This window comes from Hemicordylus capensis, chromosome 10, assembly GCF_027244095.1.
Source record: "Hemicordylus capensis ecotype Gifberg chromosome 10, rHemCap1.1.pri, whole genome shotgun sequence".
In the NCBI taxonomy this organism is placed as follows: domain Eukaryota; kingdom Metazoa; phylum Chordata; class Lepidosauria; order Squamata; family Cordylidae; genus Hemicordylus; species Hemicordylus capensis.
Genome location: NC_069666.1, coordinates 28,501,485 through 28,524,888, shown reverse-complemented (window position 1 = coordinate 28,524,888; position 23,404 = coordinate 28,501,485). Strand labels below are relative to the sequence as shown.

Sequence of the window (23,404 nt, the reverse complement as noted above, 5' to 3'; positions counted from 1 at the left end):
ATAGCTGAATGATCTCATCTCCTTTTAATTTAAGCATGTGCTACATTCCCTGCTAACTTGGCAAAGAGGCACCTTTTTAATGTGGTGATTCTCTTTATTTAGCAGGGGGAGAGTAACTGGCCCTCTCCACCCCCAGCACAGCACCTCCAGTGACTGTTGCTGGTGTCTGTCTTGTTTCTTTTTAGATTGTGAGCCCTTTGGGGACAGGGATCCATCTTATTCATTCATTCATTCATCCATTCATCCATTCATTCATTCTCTCTGTAAACTGCCCTGAGCCATTTTTGGAAGGGTGGTATAGAAATGGAAGGAAGGAATGAATAAATAAATAAATAAATAAATACATACATACATACATACTGCATTCATAGAATTTCTTGGATGGCAAGAGGAAATTTTTCTATATAATTGTACCTTTCCCCCCTGCTAGATGTCAGAAAATCCAGAGTCTTCAGACATTGATGCTCAGGAACACTCTTTTACCCGGACTATTGATGAAGAAGCAGAGCTGGAAGAGCAAGCGGAAAGAGAGAGAGAAGAAGGACACCTGGAACAAGAAGATGAAGAAGAAGAGCGAGAACATGAAGTTATGACAGCTGGCAGTAAGTAGAATTTGGGCAGGGCCTAACAGAAGCTTCTCCAGTGAAGTCTTGTTGAAAAGAATGGAGCTTTCAGTTTGCATTTATCTGTGTGCACATGAATTCACCTGAAGAACTTGTGCAGTCCTTGAGCTTTGCCTAGAAGTTAAGACCTTTTGTTTTTGTGTTGCATGTTACAGAAATATTTCAATGTTTCCTATCAGCCCGTGAAGTAGCTCGCAGTCGAGACCGAGAGAGAATAAATAGTGGGGTTGGGGCTCGAGCTGATGAGCAGCCCCCTCAGTCCCAGCAAGAGCGACGCGTCAGCAGAGATCTCCCCGAGGGCCAAGATGTGTACACGGCTGCGTGCAACTCCGTGATTCATCGGTGCGCCTTGATGATTTTGGGAGTCAGCCCCGTTATTGAGGAGCTGCAGAAGCGGAGGGAGGAAGGGCAAGTGCATCTGCCTTCGACCGGCACTTCAGAAGGGGTTGGATTGATGACAAGGTGGGGCCAATGCACTTTAGGCAAGAGTTGTGTGTCCTGCTGCCAGCCGTTCCTGAAAGTGAAGCCATCCTGGGTGTTTAGCCGAGGCAGAATGGGCCGGGCTGAACCTTCCCATCTGCTTAGGAGGCCCTGCTTTTTTTATGGCTTCTTGCTGCTCTGAGAAGCTTGGTGGATGGGTATGAGAGACGGGGCCTTTTCTGTGGTAGCACTACGTGGTGGAATGCTTTCCTGGAAGGGAACTGCTTGGCCCCTTCACTTCTTGTACGGTGTTTATTTGTGATAGATTATGGGCTTACATATCATATGTGATGGTAGGTTTCTAGCCAAGTTGTTAGCCGTTTTGACTATTCTGTATTTATATAGAGACGTGGCATGGGAATGTCTTAAAGTGAATGTGAAGCTCATTGGAAGAGTCTTGGGGTCAGTTCTACACATATAATGGAGACCTGTGCATGGAACTGCCTTTGGCTTTGTATTATTATTATTATTATTATTATTATTATTATTATTATTATTATTATTTTACATTTATATCCCTCTCTTCGTCCAAGGAGCCCAGAGCGGTGTACTACATACTTGAGTTTCTCTTTCACAACCACCCTGTGAAGTAGGTTAGCCTGAGAGAGAAGTGACTGGCCCAGAGTCACCCAGCAAGTCTCATGGCTGAATGGGGATTTGAACTCAGGTCTCCCCGGTCCTAGTCCAGCACTGTAACCACTACACCACGCTGGCTCTCTTTTTTTGTAGTGAATGGAGAAGGCCATGTCTGAGAGGGTGCTCAGTGAGCATGTTGGAACTCCCTGTATATGCAAAGCATGCAAGTGCAAACTATATATATCGGGAGTTCCCAGACTTGGGCCCCCAGATGATGTTGCACCACAACTCCCATCTTCCCCAGCCACATTGGTCTTTGCAGCTGTGAATGATGGGAGTTGTAGTCTGAAAACATCTGGGGGTCCAAGTTTGAGAACCCCTGATATATAGCATGTCATTGAAAATGTAAGGCAGATGAAATTATCATGGCAGCTTCTACAATGATTCTTTTCTCTTTCTTTGAGGTAGAAGTGAAAGCCTGACTGCAGAGAGCCGCTCCATCTATTCCAGTTCAAGTTACAAACTGATAAAATCAAGGAGTGAATCAGATCTATCTCAGCCTGAGTCGGATGAAGAGGGTTACTCACTGGTAGGTCAAAGTAGTCCCAGGACTTGTAAAAAGTCAGTCTTGTAGGTACAGAGTGTCCAAAGAGTGTTTGTCATGCTGGGAGTCAGTAGATTGTGTGAGCCTGGGATGGACTTGGTAGCCGGCCCTGTGCAAGCTTCTGGCTCCAAGATGTGCGTGGTGGAGACTGCAAGGAATGGGGTTTATTCCTGAAGTTGAGCCTTCCTCGCCACCCCACCTCACCCATGCCATGTCACTTCAAACCCCTCTTGGAGCTGGAAAAGCTTTTTGTGATATGGTGCAGAGAACTGTGTGGCATACCTTGCCGTACGTGTGAAGCCAGAGCAAGCATGAGAGTCAGAAGAACGGGGCATAGCAAAAATAAGAATGTAGAAGAACTCGAAACGTTGTGTGCTTATGTTCATGTCATGTCCACTCAATTGTAAGCTGGCTATAAGCCCCCTTGCATGGCTTGGCAGAAAGGTTATATTTAAATGTAATGAATAATGTTGTGTTTGTGGTAAACCACACAGAGATGTGAGTCTGGGGCGGTGTACAAATATACTAAATAAATACATACATGAGGAGTAACTCTCTCTCTCTCTTTTTAATTCACTATAGAGTGGAAGGCAAAATGTGGATTTGGACTTGGCATCATCCCACAGAAAGAGGGGTAATTTTTTTGTGTGTAAATATATTCTAGCCTGTTAAGCGTGCTGTGTTTTTCTAAAGCAATTGTTCAAGCTTTCTGGCTTTGAGGAGCACTTTCCGCATGGAATGGTCTGCCACAGAACCCCTGGGTGCTGGAGAGCATTCTGGGAAGTGTTCTAGGACAGATGCTTGGTTCATCTGGGCACTGGCCAGGCCAGCTGGGCCCCCCACTCGGGCCCCCCACTCTCTCTGACCTAAGTGTGTTCCAGAACTCCCTGCGGTTGCTGCTTCAGCTGTGCTGGAGAACCTTGGTCACAATAAGATAAAACTGCCTTTTGAGTAGTTAGGCTGCTGTCACTGCTCTTTTTATTGAGGAAATGCTGAGAGAGCTTCTGAGCAACCCCAGGATTCTCCAAAACACACTTGGAAAAACGCACTACTTTACAGAAGTTCCAGGTTTGGACTTCTGTGGCTAGGTGGCCCACAGCCCTGAGAGCATTTGTTGTAACGCTGTGCTGAATGCCCACAGGCTAAGAAATGTTATGTCAAATGCTGTATGACAGTAGGGCGAAGCTGTATGAAGAGTTAACAGGTTGTAAGGCTCAGTTATGCTATAATTATTCCTACTTGCCATCCATCAGTCTCGCTCTCACACCATCACACCTGGCCATAAGAAGTTTGGCAGGCCTATGAGCCCAAGCAGCACTCCTCTCGCTGAGAAAGAAGCTGGTGGGTCAGAAGGTTGCTTGAGTCCTCTGCTTCTGCTCGTTGCCTCCTAGACGGGGGTGTCAGGGGTAGGGCATGTACTTCTCAGGCAGAAGGTCCCAGGTTTGATCTGATAGCAGGGGATGGGAAAGACCCTTCCCTGAGATGCTGGGGAGCTGCTGCTGGCCAGAGCAGACCGGACTGGCCTGATTTAGGATAAGGCAGCTCAGTCTGTTCTCTTGTGAATGCTTGTTTGGGGTTGCGCTCTCGCTAGGCTAGGGCTGGGTTATGTCTTGTGCCTTTTGATAAGTCTGCAATTCCTGACATGCTTGAGTCACTAGCCCAGGGCTGCTCAACGTTGGCCCTCCTGCAGATGTTGGCCTACATCTCCCATAATCCCTGGCTATGGGCCACTGTGGCTGGGGGTTATGGGAGTTGTAGTCCAAAAACAGCTTGCTGCCAGGGGTGGGGGGCAAAGTTGAGCCGGCCTGCACTAGTCCCTAAACTCTTCTTGTTTGGGTCCTGGCCCGGTGGAGAGGCATGTCCTTGCGACAACTCCTGTCCTACAAGGAAGCATCGAGTTGCCTGCCTTGATCTTTAGGACACCCTTTTCCTGATGCTAATCTAGCGGGGGATCAGAGCTGTGTGTATCTAGATGTACCAGAAGTTAAAGTTCCACTTGAGCATTCACATGCTAAGGAGATATGTAGCAAAGCAATTCCCCATCATTTCCCCACTGCAGGAGATTTTAGAGGCCATGAGCACTGTTCATATGTTAATCCTCTCCCCTGCTTAAAGTTGTTTTCCCTGTATGGACGGAATGCAGATTGATGAATGTTGTCTCTTGTACCCAATGTCTCTCTTTGTCTTCTGATTCTTGTGTGGTAGTGTGTTTACTCCTTTTTGGCCAGTTGAGCCCCAGAAAAAAGAAGAGCTTCAAGCAAGTACATGATGGCATGTTCTAAGTTTGTTTTATCTCTAGCTTGCCTACATACTTTATAAAACATAAAATATGTTTAGCAGCTGTTCCATCTTCATTTTGAAAATTCCATTACTAGAAACTGGCATACAAGGACAAGTAAACGTTTAGTTATTTCTCTTTCTCCTTCCCCCCTCCTCTCTCTCATTCAAGAATATACTGAGCTCTTAAGCATAACTATTTACGCGCTCCTGAGCTAAGCCTCAAGCTTATAAGACTGCACTTAGTATGCCTCTGTATGTGTTGTTTTGGGATTGTAGCTGAGAGGATCACTGAAGCACATTCCTTGGGTGTTTTGGAAGCCAGGTTCCTCCCCTGACGTCTCCACTGGTAGGCCTGGGAAGCTCTTCTCTAGGAGACCATAGAGAGTGAGAGGGGGTGAGATTTGCTGCTGGCCAGTTGAGAGTATTGGATCGGATGAACGATTGGGCTTTTGTAGTATGCATTAGGCCTGTGCAATTATTTGACTCTGGACGCCGAACTCAAATGATATACATAGCCCCGCTGGCACCATGTGGAGACGAATGTTCCCAACACACAGCACTGTGCAGGGCCTGGTCTCTGGCAGGCTCCATTCTGGTTCTAAGGGCCTCTTAAAGAGCCTGGAGCCCAGCTGCATTCTAGAGCAGAGTTTCCCCACCTATGGTCCTCCAGATGTTGCTGAACTACAACCCCCATCATCCCCAGCCATAATAAATTGTGGCTGGGGGTGATGGGAGTTGAAGTGCAGCAACATCTGGAGGACCACGGGTGGGGAAACTCTGCTTTAGAGTCATCTTGGAAGGTGCTCAAGGAGCACAGGGAGGTGCCTTCCTTTCTAGCACTTTCCTCATAGAGCTCTATGGTCCTGCAGTCAGGTATGGCAACCCTGCCATGTGGAGGCTTAAACTCACCTCTCTGTGTGGGTGATAAGGGCACGTGGTTCTATTCTGCCCATGTGGGCTGGACCTTTTGAGCAGCTGTTAGATGTCAGAACTGCACCTCTATTTCATGCTTCAATTCTTTCTCCTTCCAAATTCACAACAAATGACACGCTTTGTTAAAGAAAACATTTCAAACATGAAAACATTCACACTTCATCTGCTAAATACTTGTTGTTTTGTAAATACTTGCTCTTTTGATCTAAATGGTTGGGAGGCTTGCAGAGGCAAAAGTGCGGCAGTGTGTCTGCTTGGGAGCTTAAGGAGGGAAATGCTGCAAGTCTGGTTGGAGAGTTGTGTGAGCTGGAGCTTGAGAGTCTGCAGCTGGTTTTGCCGTTTTAAATTAAAAAACAAACAAACAACTTTTCAGATTGTGAAAGATAAAAACCCCATGATTTGAAGCTCATATCGAGTGACATTAACACACATTGAATTTTCAGTTATCAGCAGGACTTAAAAATAGTTTGGGCAATAATGTGAGCAATTTGCTGCTCAGCTTTAGCAATAATGTAGTTTTTTCAAAATTACCATCGCTTTCATGCTTATGAGGCAATGAATTTTGCAGTACCTTGTATTAGGTTTGTTGATGCTGATGTTTGTGTAAAGACTGTAAGCGTTTTGGAAAAGAGCAGGATTTCTGTATATTCCCTTGAGTGTGAGAGTTTGATGCAGTGAGCTACTTTGAGAATCAAGCCAATTACTCCAGTTGAGTTAGAGAATTAATTGATTGTTGGAAGCCGTTGCTGTTTGGGGTGTGTGTGGTATGGCATTGATTCATTGTAGCATCAGAGATGAGGAGGTTCATCTAGAGCTGGTCTTGTGGTAGCAAGCAGGACTTGTCCCCTTAGCTAAGTAGGGTCCACCCTGGTTGCATTTGAAAGTGAGACTAGTAGTGTAAGCACTGTCAGATATTCCCTTCAGGTGATGGAGCTGCTCTGGGGAGAGCATCTAGGTTCCAAGTTCCCTCCCTGGCAGCATCTCCAAGACAGGGCTGAGAGAGACTCCTGCCTGCAACCTCAGAGAAGCCGCTGCCAGTCTGCGTAGATAATACTGAACAGATGGACCAATGTTCTGACTCAGTATATGTCAGTTTCCTATGTTCCTAATAAAGGAGTATTAAAAAGGTCTCCATTGAAGAGCTAGACACTCCGGTATAGTATACTTTTGCAGAACAGAGAAGGCAGTCTTTAGTGCTGAATCAGAGGCACAATTTCCATATCAGTATTTCGAATTATAGTTTGTGAATGCATTTGATAACAAGGCCCCGATCCAGTTGTGCATAGGTGCACCTCTTTGTGAGCCGTAAGGGAATGTTGTTTTGTTCTGCCCACATGTACTGGTCTCTTTGAATAGCTCTTGCAAGTCTGAACTGCTCATCAACTCGTTGCTACAGTTGGATCACTAGAGACAGCCTTGATCACCTAGTGGGGTTACGATTCTAAATGCTGAACGGATCAGTGCTGCTATTGGCATGATCTGCAGGTGCAGTAGCCTGCTGCTGAGATGAGACCTGGCGTATGATAACAAGGCCCCTGTGCGTGCAGTACTGCTTGCTGAGTGAGATAAAGAACTCCAAAAGATGTATGCATGGAAATCTGATTGTCAGCAGGTGTGCCCATAGCAAGATTAGATTGGTTTGGTTGTCTGCTTGGATCTGGCTTAGTTCATTGCTTTAAAAGCAGGTTCGATGATTTATTCCTATTTAAATAAAAAGCTGTTCTGAAAGAAAGCAGCAGAGAGATGGTTGGTGTTGGTTTACTTGCCCTTCACCCATCCCTCTACCTTCAAAACAAACTATGACTCTCCCTGCCTCCTTTTACCCCCTGCTGCTTTGCCCATAATAGTCTGAAGGTGCCAGTTAAACACAATTCTTGCTTTACAATGCAGTGTTAAGCAAACAAACAAACTAAAAGGCCAACCCTGTGTCTGCAGTTTATTTTGTGGCAGACTGTTCTTTCTCTTAACACTGTTGTTGTTGTTGTTGTTTCCGACCATATTTATTCAGTGTTAAGCTTTAACCTGAATAGTTTGAGTGGCTTTTGCCTTTGATTTCCGTCTGTGGCAATGTGTTGCTTAACGAGGTTCAGCCGCACAAACACAGTTGAAGTCTTGCTTTTGCTTCCCCCCTCCCCCCTTTGGTGTAGTATACTTTGCTAATTGTATGCATGATGTGACAGGAATCCCCATTTCCATCTGTTTGAATTGCAAGCTGCTTGTTCACTTCTGTTGTCTCTTTTCTTACTTAATGAATTGGGATTTATACCACTCTCTTTTGTGTTTCTAGGCGCAGTCCACAGCCCAATCGAAGCTCTGAGCGATTCGTGGACTCGGCTGAAACACAGCAGAGATTGGCTCTATACCTCCTCTTGTTCATTTGGAGAGTCTGATTTTGATTTTACAAAGTCTGTTGGAGTTCATACTTTGATTGAAAATGTCATTAGCTTTGTAAGTGGAGATGTGGGAAGCTCCCCGGGCTTTAAGGAGCCCGAAGAAAGTATGTCCACGAGCCCGCAGGCGTACCTCACTGCAATGGAGCAGCAGCAGCAGCGAGCAGAGGTGGGTTACGGTTCCCCCCCCCCTTCTTTGCAGAGCAAATCCTGCTCTTGGGATTGTCCGTTTGGAGCATGTACCGAGTGTAACTTAAGGGAGAGGGGATGTTTCAGGGCTCTTCTCTGTGATGGTGGCTTTCACAGGGGATTGCTGCAATTTCAGAGGACTTTCTTGAAGACACTAACTAAATCAGCAGCGGCTCATGCTAACAAGTCAGGGGAGCGCCAAAGGAGGTGCAGCTGCCTCTGCTTCCTGGCAGCAGCTTGGGTGGCTTCTCCCTCTCCCTCTCCCTCCCCTCCCCTCACCCTGCCCGGGAGCCGCGCTGCCTACAGACTTGCCATTCATCAAGTAAAGCTGCATGGTTAACTGCATAGCTCTGCCTGATGAATGGCCAGCCTGCAGGCAGTGCAGGAGATTGGGGAGCCACCCAAACTGCCGAGAAGTAGAGGCGCCTCCCTTTTGGCAGTCCCCTGGACCATTAGGACGAGCCACTACTGAAGTAAATACTTGGCCATGAGGTCTCACAAGCGTGCCCGATGCCTCTTGGGATCCTGTTTCTCCTAGGTCTTTCCCCCATTCAGATAATAACTTGACAGTTTCTCTACTAAGCTTAGCATCAGCCACTACCTTTGGCTTTATAACCTTTTCATTCAAGCAACCCCCCTTCTCAAAAATTGCTTTTAGCTGCGTTTGGAGGCACTTCATCAGATCCTTGTGTTGCTTTCTGGGATGGAAGAAAAAGGCAGCACTCCGTCGTCAGGAGCCCGCCAAGGCCCCGAGTTCCAGTCTTCCTCACTTCTCACTTCTGTGAGGCTGCAGTTCCTAGCTGGGTGCTTTGGCCTGGGTACTGTCGGACACGCAGGATCCAAAGGGGAGAGCGTCCGTTTACATCACTATCAGGTGAGGGGTGTTTCGGATAGCATGTTTGGAATTGCTCAGCTTGATTAATGCAGACTGCTGCAAACTGAGTTACCATTTAAAAAACTGTGATAGATGATTAATAATAATAATAATAATACACTTGGTTAGCTGCCTCACAAATTGTTTTCTGATTAAAGGCAGAACGGGGGGAGTAGCAGGGAAAGCATCACTCTGGAAGACTCTTTGTAGCAATGAGTAATATTCTGTAAATGCAACATTTTGTTACCGTATTAAGTTATTCCTTATGATGTGATCAGTACTGTGTATTCTGCAAAGACAAGCACTACATGAACATGCAAAGAGCTCTAACTCCATTCACTCCAGCAGGGTGAGTCTTAATCCAGATAGGACAGAGGTACTGGAGGTCAGCAGGAGAGCCAGTCAGAGAGTACGGATTCAGCCTGTTACAGATGGGGTTGCACTTTCTCTGAAGGAAAGGTGTACAGTCTGGGGGTTCTCCTGGACCCAGTATTGTTCTAGGGATGGCAGCCATGGGCCAGGAGTGCCTTTGCACAGCTTGGGTTTGTGTACCAGCTGCAACCCTTCCTTTAAAAACCTTCTTTCAGTTTGGTGGGTTGCAGCCAAAAGACCTTCATCAGCATACCCCAGCCTTCCTCCCATATGCTGTGACTTTGGTTTGTGTTGAACTGTAAACATGAAATCTGAAGGGAGTGGTGCTCGTAATGTGGCTGGCTGGCTGGCTGGCATCTTGTCTCAAGACGGTGGAGCTCGACCCCCATCACAATATCCTAGGTCCCTCTCCCGTGTACTGTACACTTGGCTATATCACTGTAAGCACAGAAGTTATTGGAGGGGGCACTCACACACACAGAGACATGGTCTGAAAAGACTCTCCTTTCAGAGAGTGAGCTAAAAGTAGCATCTGGAGTGGTTCCTTGTGTCATGTGACCAAGCATGGGGTCTCCTGTCCTAGTGAGGCTGGTCTGTTGAGCATTTTTATTAGCGTTTGGAGGTGCCACGGGGTTTTCTTCGCCTGGCCTGTGGCACTAACCATCCTTGGAGGCAGCTGGCTGGGAGTTGTGCATTTTATGCAGCTGATGGTACTTCTCTTGGTTTGGACAATCAGAAGAGTCACATGGATATATGTGAATGTGTCTTGACTTTTCACAGGATGGTATCAGGGCAGCTAAGAGAAATATCCAGACTGAAATTCAGGTGGCTGTGCACAAAATCTATCAGCAACTCTCTGCAACTTTGGAAAGAGCCCTTCAAGCAAACAAACACCACATAGGTAAGAAGAGCATGTTGACCTATGACAGACCCCCCACCCGCCATTGCTTGCAGAAAACAAGTCAAACTTAGCTTTCATTTTTTATTGCTGGTCAAGCTTAAAATGGAAATCATGTTGAGGTATTTCCTTATCTCTTGTTTTGTGTGTGCATTAGAGGCACAACAGCGTCTCCTGCTGGTCACGGTGTTTGCCCTCAGTGTGCACTACCAGCCTGTCGATGTCTCCTTGGCCATTTCCACTGGTTTGCTCAACGTCCTGTCCCAGTTATGTGGCACAGACACCATGCTTGGTCAACCACTACAGCTGCTCCCAAAAAGCGGCATTTCTCAGCTCAGTACAGCTTTAAAAGTAGCCAGTACCAGATTACTCCAGATCCTCGCCATCACCACAGGGTGAGTATCACTATCCTACTTTGAAATAGTATTACTTCTTCTCATTACTGGTTAATTGCCTTTCACTGCTGAAAAGCATTAAAAAAAAATAACTCTTGTTTTCTCCCTCTTCTCTCTTCGTCAACGTTTTTCTGATTCATTGAAAAAGAATTATTATTGAACCAGCTTAAGTTCCTTAAGTTCTAGCAGCATAGTCAGTTGCTAAACTGGATGGATTTTGCACAGCATATGACAAAAACTTTGGGAAAGTCTTTTTGTTCCTGTATTGGAGGATTTATAATCTGCTTTTAACTCAGACATTCTCAAATCAGAGAAATAACAGCAAACAAAAGGTTAAAACACCCAAGGTGGGGGAAATACAAAATAAATCAACAGCATTTTATTAACAGCAGGAAGAATAAAGTTGTCCAGTTAAATATTTCAAATAAAGTCATTGGTGAAAGGAAGATATGAACCATGATTTGACATTGTTAATGGTTTTATGATATTGTTGCTTGAATTCTAGTGGAATTTATTAATTTAGCTGTTAAGATTACACACACATTTCATTGAAATCTATGGGACAGAAGCATCCATAACCTGCTGCAGGATTGCATCTCTGGTTTGTTACACAGACCAGTGAGTTGACTGGTATCTTGTATCCCTTATTTGCTTATGCAACAATAATGGCATTCAGTTTCTTCATAGTGGCTGAATTCAGACATAACATGAAACTGTTATGTTAAACTGGGCAAGGTTGGAACTCCATTATGTCCAAGTTCGTGACATCATAATGACACGTTCGATCGTGGACCAAACTGGGGGCAGTTCATTCCGTGACCGAACTGAACTGGGCTTGGTTCGGATGAACCAGTTTGCAGTTAATTTTAGATCCTGCTCAGGTTAAATCAGGAAGGCCCCACTCTGAATGCATGTGTGCACACATTGCCTTGATACTGCCACCCAGAAAAAAACTCATTCTGGACACAGATGAAAAAAATTAGAGAGAACACTGTCTCCCACCCCAGCTGCAAGAGTTTTTTTTTAAAGGGTTTCTCCAACCTGTATCCGCCGGTTAAACAACCACTAGAACCATGGAGTATTGCTTTGGTTCTTTCGGCTCTGACAGAATCTCCTTTTGAACCAATGGCTACAGCTGACCTAAAACTTGTCTCATTAAAAGCAGCCTTCTTAGTGGCTATTACAACTGCCCAGAGTGATCTGACTGCATTGAGAATGGTTGTGCCTTTTACACACTTCTAACCGGATAAGGTCTTACTATGCCCTGACCCTTCCTTCCTGCCAAAAATTGTGACAGATTTTCACATACATCAAGATACCTTACTACCTACCTTCTTCAGCTCTCAAGATTATCTGGTAGTGATCCATTGATATCCATTAGACCCTCCCGAACCTCCCCTCTACAGTAATATTCAACAGCAACTCACCTGCTCGTACAATGTTGATCGCCTGTTCCGGCAGTCTTCCAGGAACTGAAGTGCTGGTGCTTCCTCCTTCCTTAAATATCCACGTGGTCACGTGGGGCAGGGCGCAAGCGCTGAAAAGGAGCTGTGGTACTCCACACCAAGAGGCTTCCACACAGGCGCAGAACCCATTCTAATGGATATCAGCGGATCACTACCAGATCATCAGTTATAGGTGAGCAACCTGTCTTTTCCCTTTCCCTTTCCTAACAGGGAAATGGTCCCCCCCCCCTCCTCAATTTGTGCTTGTGTGGGGCTATTTTGGTGCAGGGCTCTTTGGAAGGTGGCGGTGCCATCGCTGTCTGAAGAAGCGCATTTAAAGGGATTTAAATGCCCTTTGCATGCCATGGGTGGGCGGACTGCTCTGAAAATGCACAGTCGTGCTTGGCACTCCCCCTTCAAGATCTTGGCCAATCATGGCTGCTCTGCTGTCGTGCTGATGCTTTACCCAGTCTGGCCATGGAGCTTGCTGGGATCAGCCTTGGCAGCTGAGCAGCAGGGAGGGGCTCCTCTCTCCTGGAACTGGAGGTTGGTCAACTGCGGTTGGATGAACGTCTGTGGTGTGATGTACAGTTTAAAATTGTAACCGCAGGTTCACCAACCTCCGGTTTTGTGTTATGTCTGAATTCAGCCAGTGTGTTTTCCCCTTCACTGTTGGCAGTGAGAACACCCCTGGGCAACTGTAATCTGCTAATGGTTTATCTTCATGTGTATAAGGCATTGTTTCATGTTTCTGCAAATTATATGGAGAACTGTGCTCTTCCTCTTAAGTAGCATCTTGCAAGAAGAGAGAGAACAGCAGAATCCTTATTTGCCTCTGAATCAGTGGAGGATTCCGATCGCTGTAAACCCATGAAGCTATTTGCTGCTCCCTTTCCTCAGGAGCAGCTTGCTGCTGGAGGAAAGAAATAGCTACTAGCCCAAATGAAGGCAAAATTTTCAGTATCTGGTAAATTGAATTGATAAACTGTTGTTCGATAATGAAAGGGAGCAGCAGAAACCTTCTCTCTTCTAGCTGCTACTCTGCCTGGTGATCACAAGGATGGTTCAGACTTGAGCATTTGAAATTTGCTCCTTTTTTCTGTGATGCATCCAATAGTTATCTGCATATGCTCAAAACTGTTACAATGCCCATCACCTTTGTGTGGTTGCTAAATGGTCCTTATATTTTTACACAGAACCTATGCAGATAAATTGAGTCCCAAAGTGGTGCAGTCTTTGTTGGATCTGCTGTGTAGTCAGCTGAAAAATCTGTTATCGCAAGCTGGTGTGATGCTCATGGCTTCCTTTGGAGAAAAAGAAGATGGTGATGAAGAGGAAGAGGAGGGGAAAAAAGCAGAGTCAAATGGAGATAGTGAGAGGAAGGACTTCAGAGGTACTGTGTTAACACTGTGCAGTTTGCTTAAAGAAAAGAAAATTATTCTGGCTACATTCACACAATCACAGCAATCCTGATTAAAGAGTTAACCAGGATAGCTGAGCCCTGCTGAGCTGATTGTAAGAACCCAGAATTTCTGGGCAATCCTGGTCACTGTGGCTAACACAAATGCGGGTTAACCACAGTGATTTGACCAGGATTGCCTGGAAATTCTGGGTTCTCACAATCAGCTCTGCAGGGCTCAGCTATCCTGGTTAATGCTTTAACCAGGATTGCTGTGATTGTATGAATGCAGCCTCTGTGTGGGATGGGCAGGGAAGGAATCCTCACAGTTCTGCAGCTGTGATCCCTGTAGAATCCTATAGTCGTCAGCTTCCACTGCAAAAGTATTCAATACAATATGAATTTCAAACTGTTGCAGTTAGTTTGGTTAAATTTATTTTTCAGTTTTGTACCGCCTTTCATAAGATATCCCAAGGTGGTTTACAATCGTTAAAATACAGTAAAACTCCATAAAAATTACATTTAAAATTTTAAAATCAGTTAAACAGTAAAAACCATAAAACACCAAAAAACAACCATAAACAAGAAAAACAGAAGCAGGAAAGCTGAGAGACCTGGCAGCCTCAAAGGGGTAAAAGTCTGAACAATAAAAAGACCTTTAGTTGTTTTTTAAAGCAGCCACAGATATCAAAGAGCGGACACTCACTGGGAGAGTGAGAAGCTAGCTCATTTTTGTTTCTATCAGAACGCACACTCAGAGATTTTTTGTTTTTAGTCATCTAGATTACTCCTCCCTCCTGCCATGATTATTTCTCTCAAGCACACACAGTTCTGACCAGTTCACTGTTTTATGTGCTGGGAGACATAGGAAGCTGCCATCTACTGAGTCAGACCATTGGTCTATCTTGCTCAGTATTGTTTTCACAGACTTGCAGTGGCTTCTCCAAGGTTGCAGGCAGGAATCTTTCTCAGCCCGATCTTGGAGATGCTGCCAGTGAAGGAACTTGGAGCCTAGATGCTCTTCCCAGAGCGGCTCCATCCCCTAAGGGGAATATCTTACAGTGCTCACACTTCTAGTTTTCCTTTCTTATGCAACCAGGGCGGGCCCTGCTTAGCTTAAGGGGACAAGTCATGCTTGCTACCACAGGACCAGCTCTCTTCCATAGACTGTTGCTGTGGATGGCTTAGTAGGCCTGTGTGCTAAGCTTGCATGTCAAAGGCACACATTCTTGCTTTGAAATGAGGATAGTTTGAATATGTTCAGATTGTTATACAGGAGAACCTCATTAATCATGGACTCCATATTGGCACCTAACCTTGGTATGCGTGAAAAAAATCTGCAACTAAGGGGTTAATTTTCACATATCTGTTGGTGGCCGGAAATGACCTCGGAGAGCATTTCCAGCCACCATTTTGAGACCAAGAGCCTCAAAATGTCTCCTTTTGCAGAAAAAGGGAAAATACCCACAATTTTTGGCCAATTTTTGCTATTGTGGGGCATTGCTGTGCTGCTGGGGCCAGCAGATCACGGTAGGCCACTTTCCCCTGCATTTTTACAGCCTTTCCCCCGCTTTTTGGAACATTTCCCTGACCACTGGGAATCTAACCCCCACGATCCCCTTACCCCAGTGCCTCCATATTTGAGTATCTGTGGTAGCAGCGGAGAGCGGAACCCCCGTGAATATGGAGGTTCTCCTGTAATTGAGTACAAACAAAGAGGCACATTTTCGAGTGGTGGTTCTCTTACATTTAGCAAAAGCAGAATAACTGTCTCATTCCAGCGTAGTGTCTCTTCTAGTGACCAGTGCTGGTATATCTCGTGTGTGAAAGATTGTGAGCCCCTTTTGGCTAGGGAGCCTTTCTTTTCTTAAATTTCTCTATGTAAGCTGCTTTGTGAACATTTTGTTGGAAAATGGTATATAAATAGTCTTGATGGTGATGGTGATGATGATACAAAGATGTAACCACAACAAAGGCTTTTTCATTTTCAAAAAGCAGTATATTTTATTCCCAACATATCTAAGAGTGTGCCTTTTGAACTCTGCTGAGAACTTTAACCCCCACCCTCAGTCTTTTCTTACCTACTTTCCCTCCCTGTTATGGTCTTGGTCCCTTGAGAAACAATATTAGAATGACAAGAATTTGGTTATAGCAGCATTTGATACTGTTGTTGTGTTCTATATGTTTTCCAGTGGGTGCTTACAAATAATATGAATCTCTCGTTTGTGCTATTTTTCTTTTTAAATCCACAGTGGCCCTCCGAAAACAGCACGCAGCAGAGTTGCACTTAGGAGACTTCCTAGTTTTCCTTAGACGGGTTGTTTCATCAAAAGCTATTCAGTCAAAAATGGCTTCTCCAAAGTGGACAGAAGTGCTCCTGAATATAGCTTCTCAGAAGTGTTCTTCAGGTATGATCTGTTCCAAACGTGTGTTCTGTTTCTGTGTGCGGAACTTGAGAATATGTTTAAACATGCATGCCACCCCCGAATAAATAACAATGGAATCAGCATTCATGCATGATATATGTATTTAAAAGTGTACTCCCATCTTGTCTTCTGAATTCAGGAAGTATGTCAACATTTAAACATTGCATGCTATGACAGATTTTCAGTTTGGTTCTGGGATGTTTCTGGAACTTTTTGGTAATGCCCACTTTCCATCTGAATTCCCCTCTAGGCGTACCCTTGGTGGGCAACTTGAGGACCAGGCTGCTTGCACTTCATGTCCTGGAAGCTGTGCTGCCGGCTTGTGAATCGGGAGTTGAAGATGATCAGATGGCTCAGGTTTGGACCTTTTTAGAGTACTTTAACTTTACTTAAAAAAAACAAGCCTATTGCTTCTGCAGTAGAAGCAGTTATTCTAGTAGCATTTGCACTCTTAAAACGATGGCAAAGGTAATTCTAAGCCCTCTGAGTCATCAGGAAATAATCCACATCTCCAATCTAACAAGGCTAAAGTAGTACATTAAAACAAAGGAGGGGAAACACCCTCCTATAATTAGGGGATACAGGCAGACCTCGATATCTACGGGTCGAGTAAAAAAACCTCCTGACCTTGGGCATATGCCGGGGGGGGGGCGGGGGGGCGGAGGGTGTGTGTGTGGCATGGCAACCTTGCTTATCTGCGGGTTGGGGGTGGTCGGAAGTGACCTCAGAAGTCACTTCTGGCCACCATTTTGTGTTTCAGAGCCTCAAAATCGCTCCTTTTCTTTTTTTAAAGGCAATTTTTGGATGATTTAGAGGCGATTTTGGGGGCACAGGGCAATTCAGGGGGCCAGTGAAGGATGGTAGGGAGCTTCCCCCCACCCCCAAATTTGGACAATTTTCAATCATTTCCCCGACAAACGGGAACCTAACGCCTGCGATCCCATAGCCCCAATGACTCAATATTCACTGTTTCCATATCTGCGGTTGCAGCCAGGAGTGGAACACCTGCAAATATTGAGGTCCTCATGTACTTAGATCTTGCAAGTATATAGCTTGAAAGTTAACACAAATAGGGAGTGAAACAAAGCTCACTGCTGAGCCAGTTCTGTAAGCTGCTGAGAGAGAGTTTTGAAAATCCATATCTTTGATATGCTGAACAATACAGGATTTAGCCTTATCAAAACAAAACAGTATGAGTAGCAGCTGTCCTTTGAGTTACTCTGTTACCTATAAGCAGTATGGTCTACTGTAGCCATAACGTTTCCTTTGACTAGCTGGAATTGTTCTGAAATGATCTTGTTCAACAGGTAATTGAGCGGCTGTTCTCCCTTCTGTCTGACTGTATGTGGGAGAGTCCGGTTGCCCAAGCCAAGCACAGCATTCAAATCAAGGAGAAAGAACAAGAAATGAAACTGCAGGTACTTGCATGGTTTCTGGTTTTCCTTTCTCCCTAGCTCTGTATATAATTGACCCCATTGTGAGGTGTTTGCATTCTGTTTTTGATAGAAACAGGGAGAATCTGAAGAAGAGGATGAGAATCTTCCTATACAGGAAGTGTCCTTTGATCCTGAGAAGGCCCAGTGCTGCCTAGTGGAGAATGGTCAGATCCTCACGCATGGAAGTGGTGGGAAAGGGTATGGATTAGCATCCACTGGAGTCACTTCAGGATGTTACCAATGGAAGGTATGTAGGACAAAAGGCATATCTGAAAACAGAAATGAGGCTAGATCTGATAGGGAAGGTCTGCAGATGAAACCACTGTATCTGTATTTGGGCATCAGGTATTTGTGGAATTCCAGCCTCAGCCTCAACCTCTGTCCTCCTTAGGATGGAGACGGTTCCTGGATCTGTAGTTCCAGTGAAAGTTCTTCCCCCCCCCCGTTTCAAATTTTTATTAACTTTTGACGATAATAATAACCATAACAATAATAATAAACACAATTACAAGTTGACTTCCTGCGCACCTCTTTTCGTGATACCAACTATAAGTTTTACCCTTATTGTAATATTAATTAAAAAAGAAAAACACAAATTTAACCCTTCCACCACCAGTTCCAGTGAAAGTTCAGTGAGTTCTGATTGGTAGCCCCAGTTGCCAAATTCCGTTTGGGGGAAGTTGGCAGTAACCCTACTCAACAATGTTAAGAAAGACAACTTTTAGCATACCTCATTCAGAAGAATCCTTTTCTTAGTGTGTCAATATTCCCAAGAAAATAAATTCTACCAAGAGTTAATTTGCTGATTCGAGGTGGCTTTTCAAATCCAGGTCGTCTTCCTTTTCCCTGTTACTCCTGTGTTGCTGGTATGTTGCTTGGTGGTGCTGAAGTATCTCACGGTGCTGATGGGATGTTTTACCTTCTAGTTCTACATTGTGAAGGAAAACCGTGGCAACGAAGGCACTTGTGTTGGAGTATCTCGCTGGCCGGTTCATGACTTCAACCACCGCACTACCTCAGATATGTGGCTGTATAGAGCATATAGTGGCAATCTCTACCATAATGGGGAGCAGACGTTGACCCTGACCAGCTTTACCCAAGGAGACTTCATAACGTGCGTGTTGGACATGGAAGCGAGAACCATCTCCTTTGGTAAAAACGGAGAGGTACAAAACTCTTACTTACTTGCCCTGTTTGTAGGATGCTTTTCAACCCTAGACATTCTCAAAGCAATTCATTATAGTGATGATTTAATTTAATTTAAAATTATACTTACAATCAGCAGTGACACCCTATCAGAACTCTGAAATGATCAGTTACAGGAGTGGTGCATAAGTAATCTTTGTTCCCCTCCAAACGCAGTAGAGGAAATGTGTCAACCTGACCTCGGCGGGAAAGAAATCCTACAGTGTAGGGGCCACAAGAGTAGCTCCTGCTTCTCATCAATACTGTCTAAGTTTCCTCCTGGAGGGAACGTGGCACAGGTGTCTCAGGGATCAGAGTCCTATGTAAGGGAAACTCCCTTGTTAAGTGGGTGGCTGAAATAATATGCTTAAGAATCCAGTTTTCGACTAGCTTGTGGCATTTTCCCCCACCAGGAACCAAAACTGGCTTTTGAAGATGTAGATGCTGCGGAATTATACCCTTGTGTGATGTTCTATAGCAGTAATCCTGGAGAAAAGGTAATTGGAATGTTAGCCATGCTGGTGAAAACCAGTCCTGTCTCTGAGCAGGACCTATTGCTAGTCAAGTGGGATAGAGGGAGCATTTTGGGAGATGGAAGGGAGGGGGTGATAGAGAATTGCCTGACACTGAATATGCCGCTGATTTGTCTAGCCCAGGTTGGTCTGCTTTGACTGGCATCAGCCCCCCCGAATCTCAGGCATGGTCTTCCTTAACACCTGCTACTGAAGATGCCAGGAACTGACCATGGGGCATTAAAGTTGCAGAAGATTGCCCTGCCACTGAGCTGTGTGTGTGTGTACGCACCATAGTTTGAGCACCACTTTGCTGCCGTGGGAAGGTGGGAGGGAGCTTTAAGAAAGAGGAGAGCAGGTCCTTATCTGCTCTCTGCCACTCCATGCAGCTTCCTGCTGGGGCGGTGCTTGGCCCAAGTATCCCTCTGCAGTACCAGCACCGTGTATGTGGTCTGCAACACCATTCTGATCACACAAATGGCATAGGTGCAGCTGGTGCCGTGCGGGGGCACTTGGGCTGAGCGCTGGCCCAGCAGAAAACTTCTTGGGACAGCGGAGGGCAGGTAAGAACCTCCTCTCTTTCTCAAAGCTCCACTCCCTGTGGCACCAGACCGGTTTTGCTCCGAACCGGTGCTCAAACCGCAGTTCGTGCACACCCCTACTGAGCTATGGTCCTTTCCTGGTTGCTCCACTCTCCTATGGCTTCAGCACCTCACCACTCCTTCCTTCCTTCCTTCCGTCCCTTCCTTCCTTCCTTCCCATTCACCACACTTGCTGGCCTGAGGATGCCCCAAGGAGCCACCAGGACAGTCCAGCCTGCTGCCTGATGGACATGGCGGACTGGATCTATAACATGCTTCTTTCTGGCTTCCTTAACTTAACATGAGTTGGGTTTTCAGTGTAAGCTGTTGATTGTATGTCTTCAAAATACAGACGTATTTACAACGTGCTTATCACAGCATGGAAGAGTTACTTACTAGGAAGTCAGTAGAGGAAGTCACTAGGAAGCTTATGAGAGTCTCTTAGTGTAGCTGGATCACATTTACTTTTGATTGCTACAACCTCCCTCCCAGCTTCTGCAAATGGTGTATTTTTCAAATGGGTGTCACTGTTACAAAAACATAGTGATTCAATTAGAAGTCTAGTTGGCAAAGCCTGTTTACAAAAAGCCAAGGGGCACAGCTTCGGCAAATCAGTCTCTCTCTCTCTCTCTCTCTCTCTCTCTCTCTCTCTGACAGGTCAAAATCTGTGACATGCAAATGCGTGGCACCCCAAGGGACTTGCTGCCTGGGGACCCCATCTGCAGCCCGGTTGCTGCCGTGCTGGCAGAGGCCACGATTCAGCTCATCCGCATCCTCCACCGCACAGACCGTTGGACGCATTGCATCAACAAGAAAATGATGGAGCGGCTGCACAAAATCAAGACGTGCCTTAAAGAAGGAGGCCAGAAACTGAAGAAGAGCCGTTCTGTCCAGAGCAGAGAGGAGAGTGAGGCGCGAGAGGAGAAGGAGAGCAAGGAGGAGGAGAAGGGCAAGCATGGCAGTCGGCATGGGCTGGCCGAGCTCTCTGAGCTGCAGCTGAAGACCCTCTGTGTGGAGGTCTGGCCGGTCCTGGCAGTGATCGGTGGTGTTGATGCTGGGCTGAGAGTGGGAGGGCGCTGCGTTCACAAGCAGACGGGACGGCACGCCACCTTGCTCGGAGTGGTCAAAGAAGGCAGCACGTCTGCCAAGGTCCAGTGGGACGAAGCAGAGATAACAATCAGGTAGAGGAGATTCTGTGTTGGCTTTAGGCTCGTGGCCTTGTTAGTGCTTATTAGGGAATGTCATTGACATGTTAAATAAGTGGTATCTGTAGCCAGCTGAAGGTCAGGTAGGCCAGTCTGAAAATATACATAGCTTGCTTTAACTTTTAAATATTTGGGATTTTAAGCAGCTAATTTGAGGCTTATTTTGCTTTCATTTGAGAGCAGCTTAGAACATTCTGAATAAAAGCTAATCAAATCATATAATTGAAAAACTTCTAGAGGGCTAGCTGTGAGTGCCAACAGCCTTGTGACACCTGAATGACTGACAGATCTGCTGTAGCCTATTCCATGGGCCAGAGCGAGTTTTCTCAGGTCTCAGATGCAGCCATACATGCCAAAGCTGGGTCTGACCTATGGATGCTTATGTCAAAATAGATTACTTGTTCTTCGAGGTTTTCCCAGACTAACTTGCTGTTTATAGCATGAAACGCTCCTTCACAACTCTTGGAGAGCATGCATTTTTACAAACAAATGTCTAGTTTAGCAAAAGCTCCCTCCCTCTTTTTCTCAGTGATCACTTATGTCAAGTATTTGGAATCAAGTGCTCTGTTTGAAAACACACGCATGCTTTGTTACCTTTGTGTTGAGTATCACCTCTTCCCCGTTATCTGATCATAACCTCATTTCTTTCCCATTGTTCATATTTCCTTTTTAGACTGTCAGTTCATTTAGATTTTGATTAAGTATATTTTACGTCTTCTTTTGCCTACATTATTTCCTGTACTTTCCTCCTGTCTATCCCTCACTTGCTTCTTCCTGTGTCATTCTGATCTTTATTAAAGCTTCCCAACTTTTTGGTCGCCTAGTGATACGCCATTGTATAATCTGGAACCTTGTGAACCCCTGCCTTTTGACGTGGCAAGATTTCGTGGACTGACAGCCACTGTATTGCTGGACTTAACCTATCTGACTGGCATCCACGAAGATCTGGGGAAGCAGAGTGCCAAGCGACACGAGAAGAAGCACAAACACGACTCGGAGGACAAAGGAGACGACTTGAAAGTGGAAAGTGACTCCGCATCAGATGTGCGATCCGTGCCAAGTTCTGAAGAGGTCAAATGCCATGGAGCAGCAAGCTCGAAATCAGAAAGTGAAATAGCTTCTTTTTCTTTAGAGTCTGTTTCCTTAGGTATGGAGTGCCAGCATCCCAATGCAGAAGGCAAAAGAAAGAATCATGAACATGCTTCAAAAAATCACGATGTGGTACAATCAGAAATCAGAGCGGTGCAGTTATCCTACCTTTACCTCGGTGCTATGAAATCGCTTAGCACTCTTCTCAGTTGCAGTAAATATGCTGAATTGCTGCTGATACCAAAAGTCCTGGCAGAGAGTGGTCATAATTCTGATTGTGCTAGCTCTCCCATTGTTCACGAAGACGCTGAAATGCGCGCTGCCTTACAGTTCCTGATGCGCCACATGGTGAAACGGGCAGTTATGCGTTCGCCCATCAAGAGGGCACTTGGACTGGCAGATCTGGAACGAGCCCAAGCCATGATCTACAAGTTAGTGGTCCATGGGCTGCTGGAGGACCAGTGTGGTGGCAGAATTAAGCCAGGTATGCTTTACATATCTGTACGTGTGTCGCTGGCGATTGACAACAGAATTGGTAGCATTAAACCTTGTGCCCCTGCAAAACCTGTTTTGTTGTGTCATCTTGCCATTTGCCCCAGGAACTGAGCTGCTGTGGGTGCCAAGAAGAGTCCTGTAAGGAAAGCTTTTTAACTTTTTAAAATTGTGGTCGACAAAAAGCAGCTTCTTAGCATTGCAGTATTGCAACTGTAGGAAAGCTCTCTCAATGCTTCCTAATATTTTAAGGTGAAGGTAAAGTGTGCCGTAGAGTCGGTGTCAACTCTTGGCACCCACAGAGCCCTTTTGTTGTCTTTGGTAGACTACACGAGGGGTTGACCATTGCCTCCTCCCATGCAGTATGGGATGATGCCTTTCCTAGAAGAGCCCCTGGTGGCGCAGTGGTAAAACTGCCGCCCTGTAACCAGAAGGTTAAAAGTTTGATCCTGACCAGGGGCTCAAGGTTGACTCAGCCTTCCATCCTTCCGAGGTCGGTAAAATGAGTACCCAGAATGTTGGGGGGGCAATATGCTAAAATCATTGTAAACCGCTTAGAGAGCTCCGGCTATAGAGCGGTATATAAATGTAAGTGCTATTGCTATTGCTATATCGCTGCTGCCTGATATAGTAGTTCCCCATAGTCTGGGAAACATACCAGTGGGGATTCGAACCAGCAGCCTCTGCTCTTAGGCAAGTTACTTCCCTGCTGCATCATTAGGTGGCTTCCTGATATTTCAGTTGGTCCTAATAAAGGTATCTGAGTCGTCATTGCTGCAATCCAAATTGCTATCCTGCTTGAGATGAGGTTGTGCTCCCTTGAAAGGCCAGGCTTGGGAGTGCCCTCGGACCTGGCATTGCTTCTGGCTGCTGTTGGCCACGGCAGCTAGTTGGGCACTTTTCTCCCATTTTAAGCTGCACCCTTTCCTGGAGATGGCCTGCGTTTGGACTGCTGCAATGTACTCTTCATAAGGCTATCTTTTGAAGACCATTTGGAAACAGCAGCTCATGCAGAATGCA

General features: G+C 45.6%; 1 protein-coding gene across 10 annotated transcripts in view; it reads left to right on the top strand.

The window, feature by feature from the left end:
* HERC1 (HECT and RLD domain containing E3 ubiquitin protein ligase family member 1) overlaps positions 1–23,404 on the top strand; it is a 151,031-nt gene that overhangs the window by 51,892 nt on the left and 75,735 nt on the right. For 5 of the 10 annotated variants that reach the window (XM_053272824.1, XM_053272821.1, XM_053272827.1 and 2 more), the window contains exons 22-39: positions 431–602; positions 779–1,085; positions 2,148–2,268; positions 2,866–2,917; positions 4,489–4,554; positions 7,784–8,055; positions 8,734–8,949; positions 10,102–10,222; positions 10,377–10,614; positions 13,256–13,452; positions 15,711–15,866; positions 16,135–16,241; positions 17,192–17,302; positions 17,391–17,567; positions 18,247–18,486; positions 18,919–19,002; positions 20,256–20,779; positions 21,604–22,376. In XM_053272824.1, coding sequence (XP_053128799.1) covers positions 431–602; positions 779–1,085; positions 2,148–2,268; positions 2,866–2,917; positions 4,489–4,554; positions 7,784–8,055; positions 8,734–8,949; positions 10,102–10,222; positions 10,377–10,614; positions 13,256–13,452; positions 15,711–15,866; positions 16,135–16,241; positions 17,192–17,302; positions 17,391–17,567; positions 18,247–18,486; positions 18,919–19,002; positions 20,256–20,779; positions 21,604–22,376 — 3,934 coding nt within the window. The remainder of the gene's footprint in view (positions 1–430; positions 603–778; positions 1,086–2,147; positions 2,269–2,865; positions 2,918–4,488; positions 4,555–7,783; positions 8,056–8,733; positions 8,950–10,101; positions 10,223–10,376; positions 10,615–13,255; positions 13,453–15,710; positions 15,867–16,134; positions 16,242–17,191; positions 17,303–17,390; positions 17,568–18,246; positions 18,487–18,918; positions 19,003–20,255; positions 20,780–21,603; positions 22,377–23,404) is intronic. The other 5 variants (XM_053272830.1, XM_053272829.1, XM_053272826.1 and 2 more) reach the window with 4 other exon arrangements.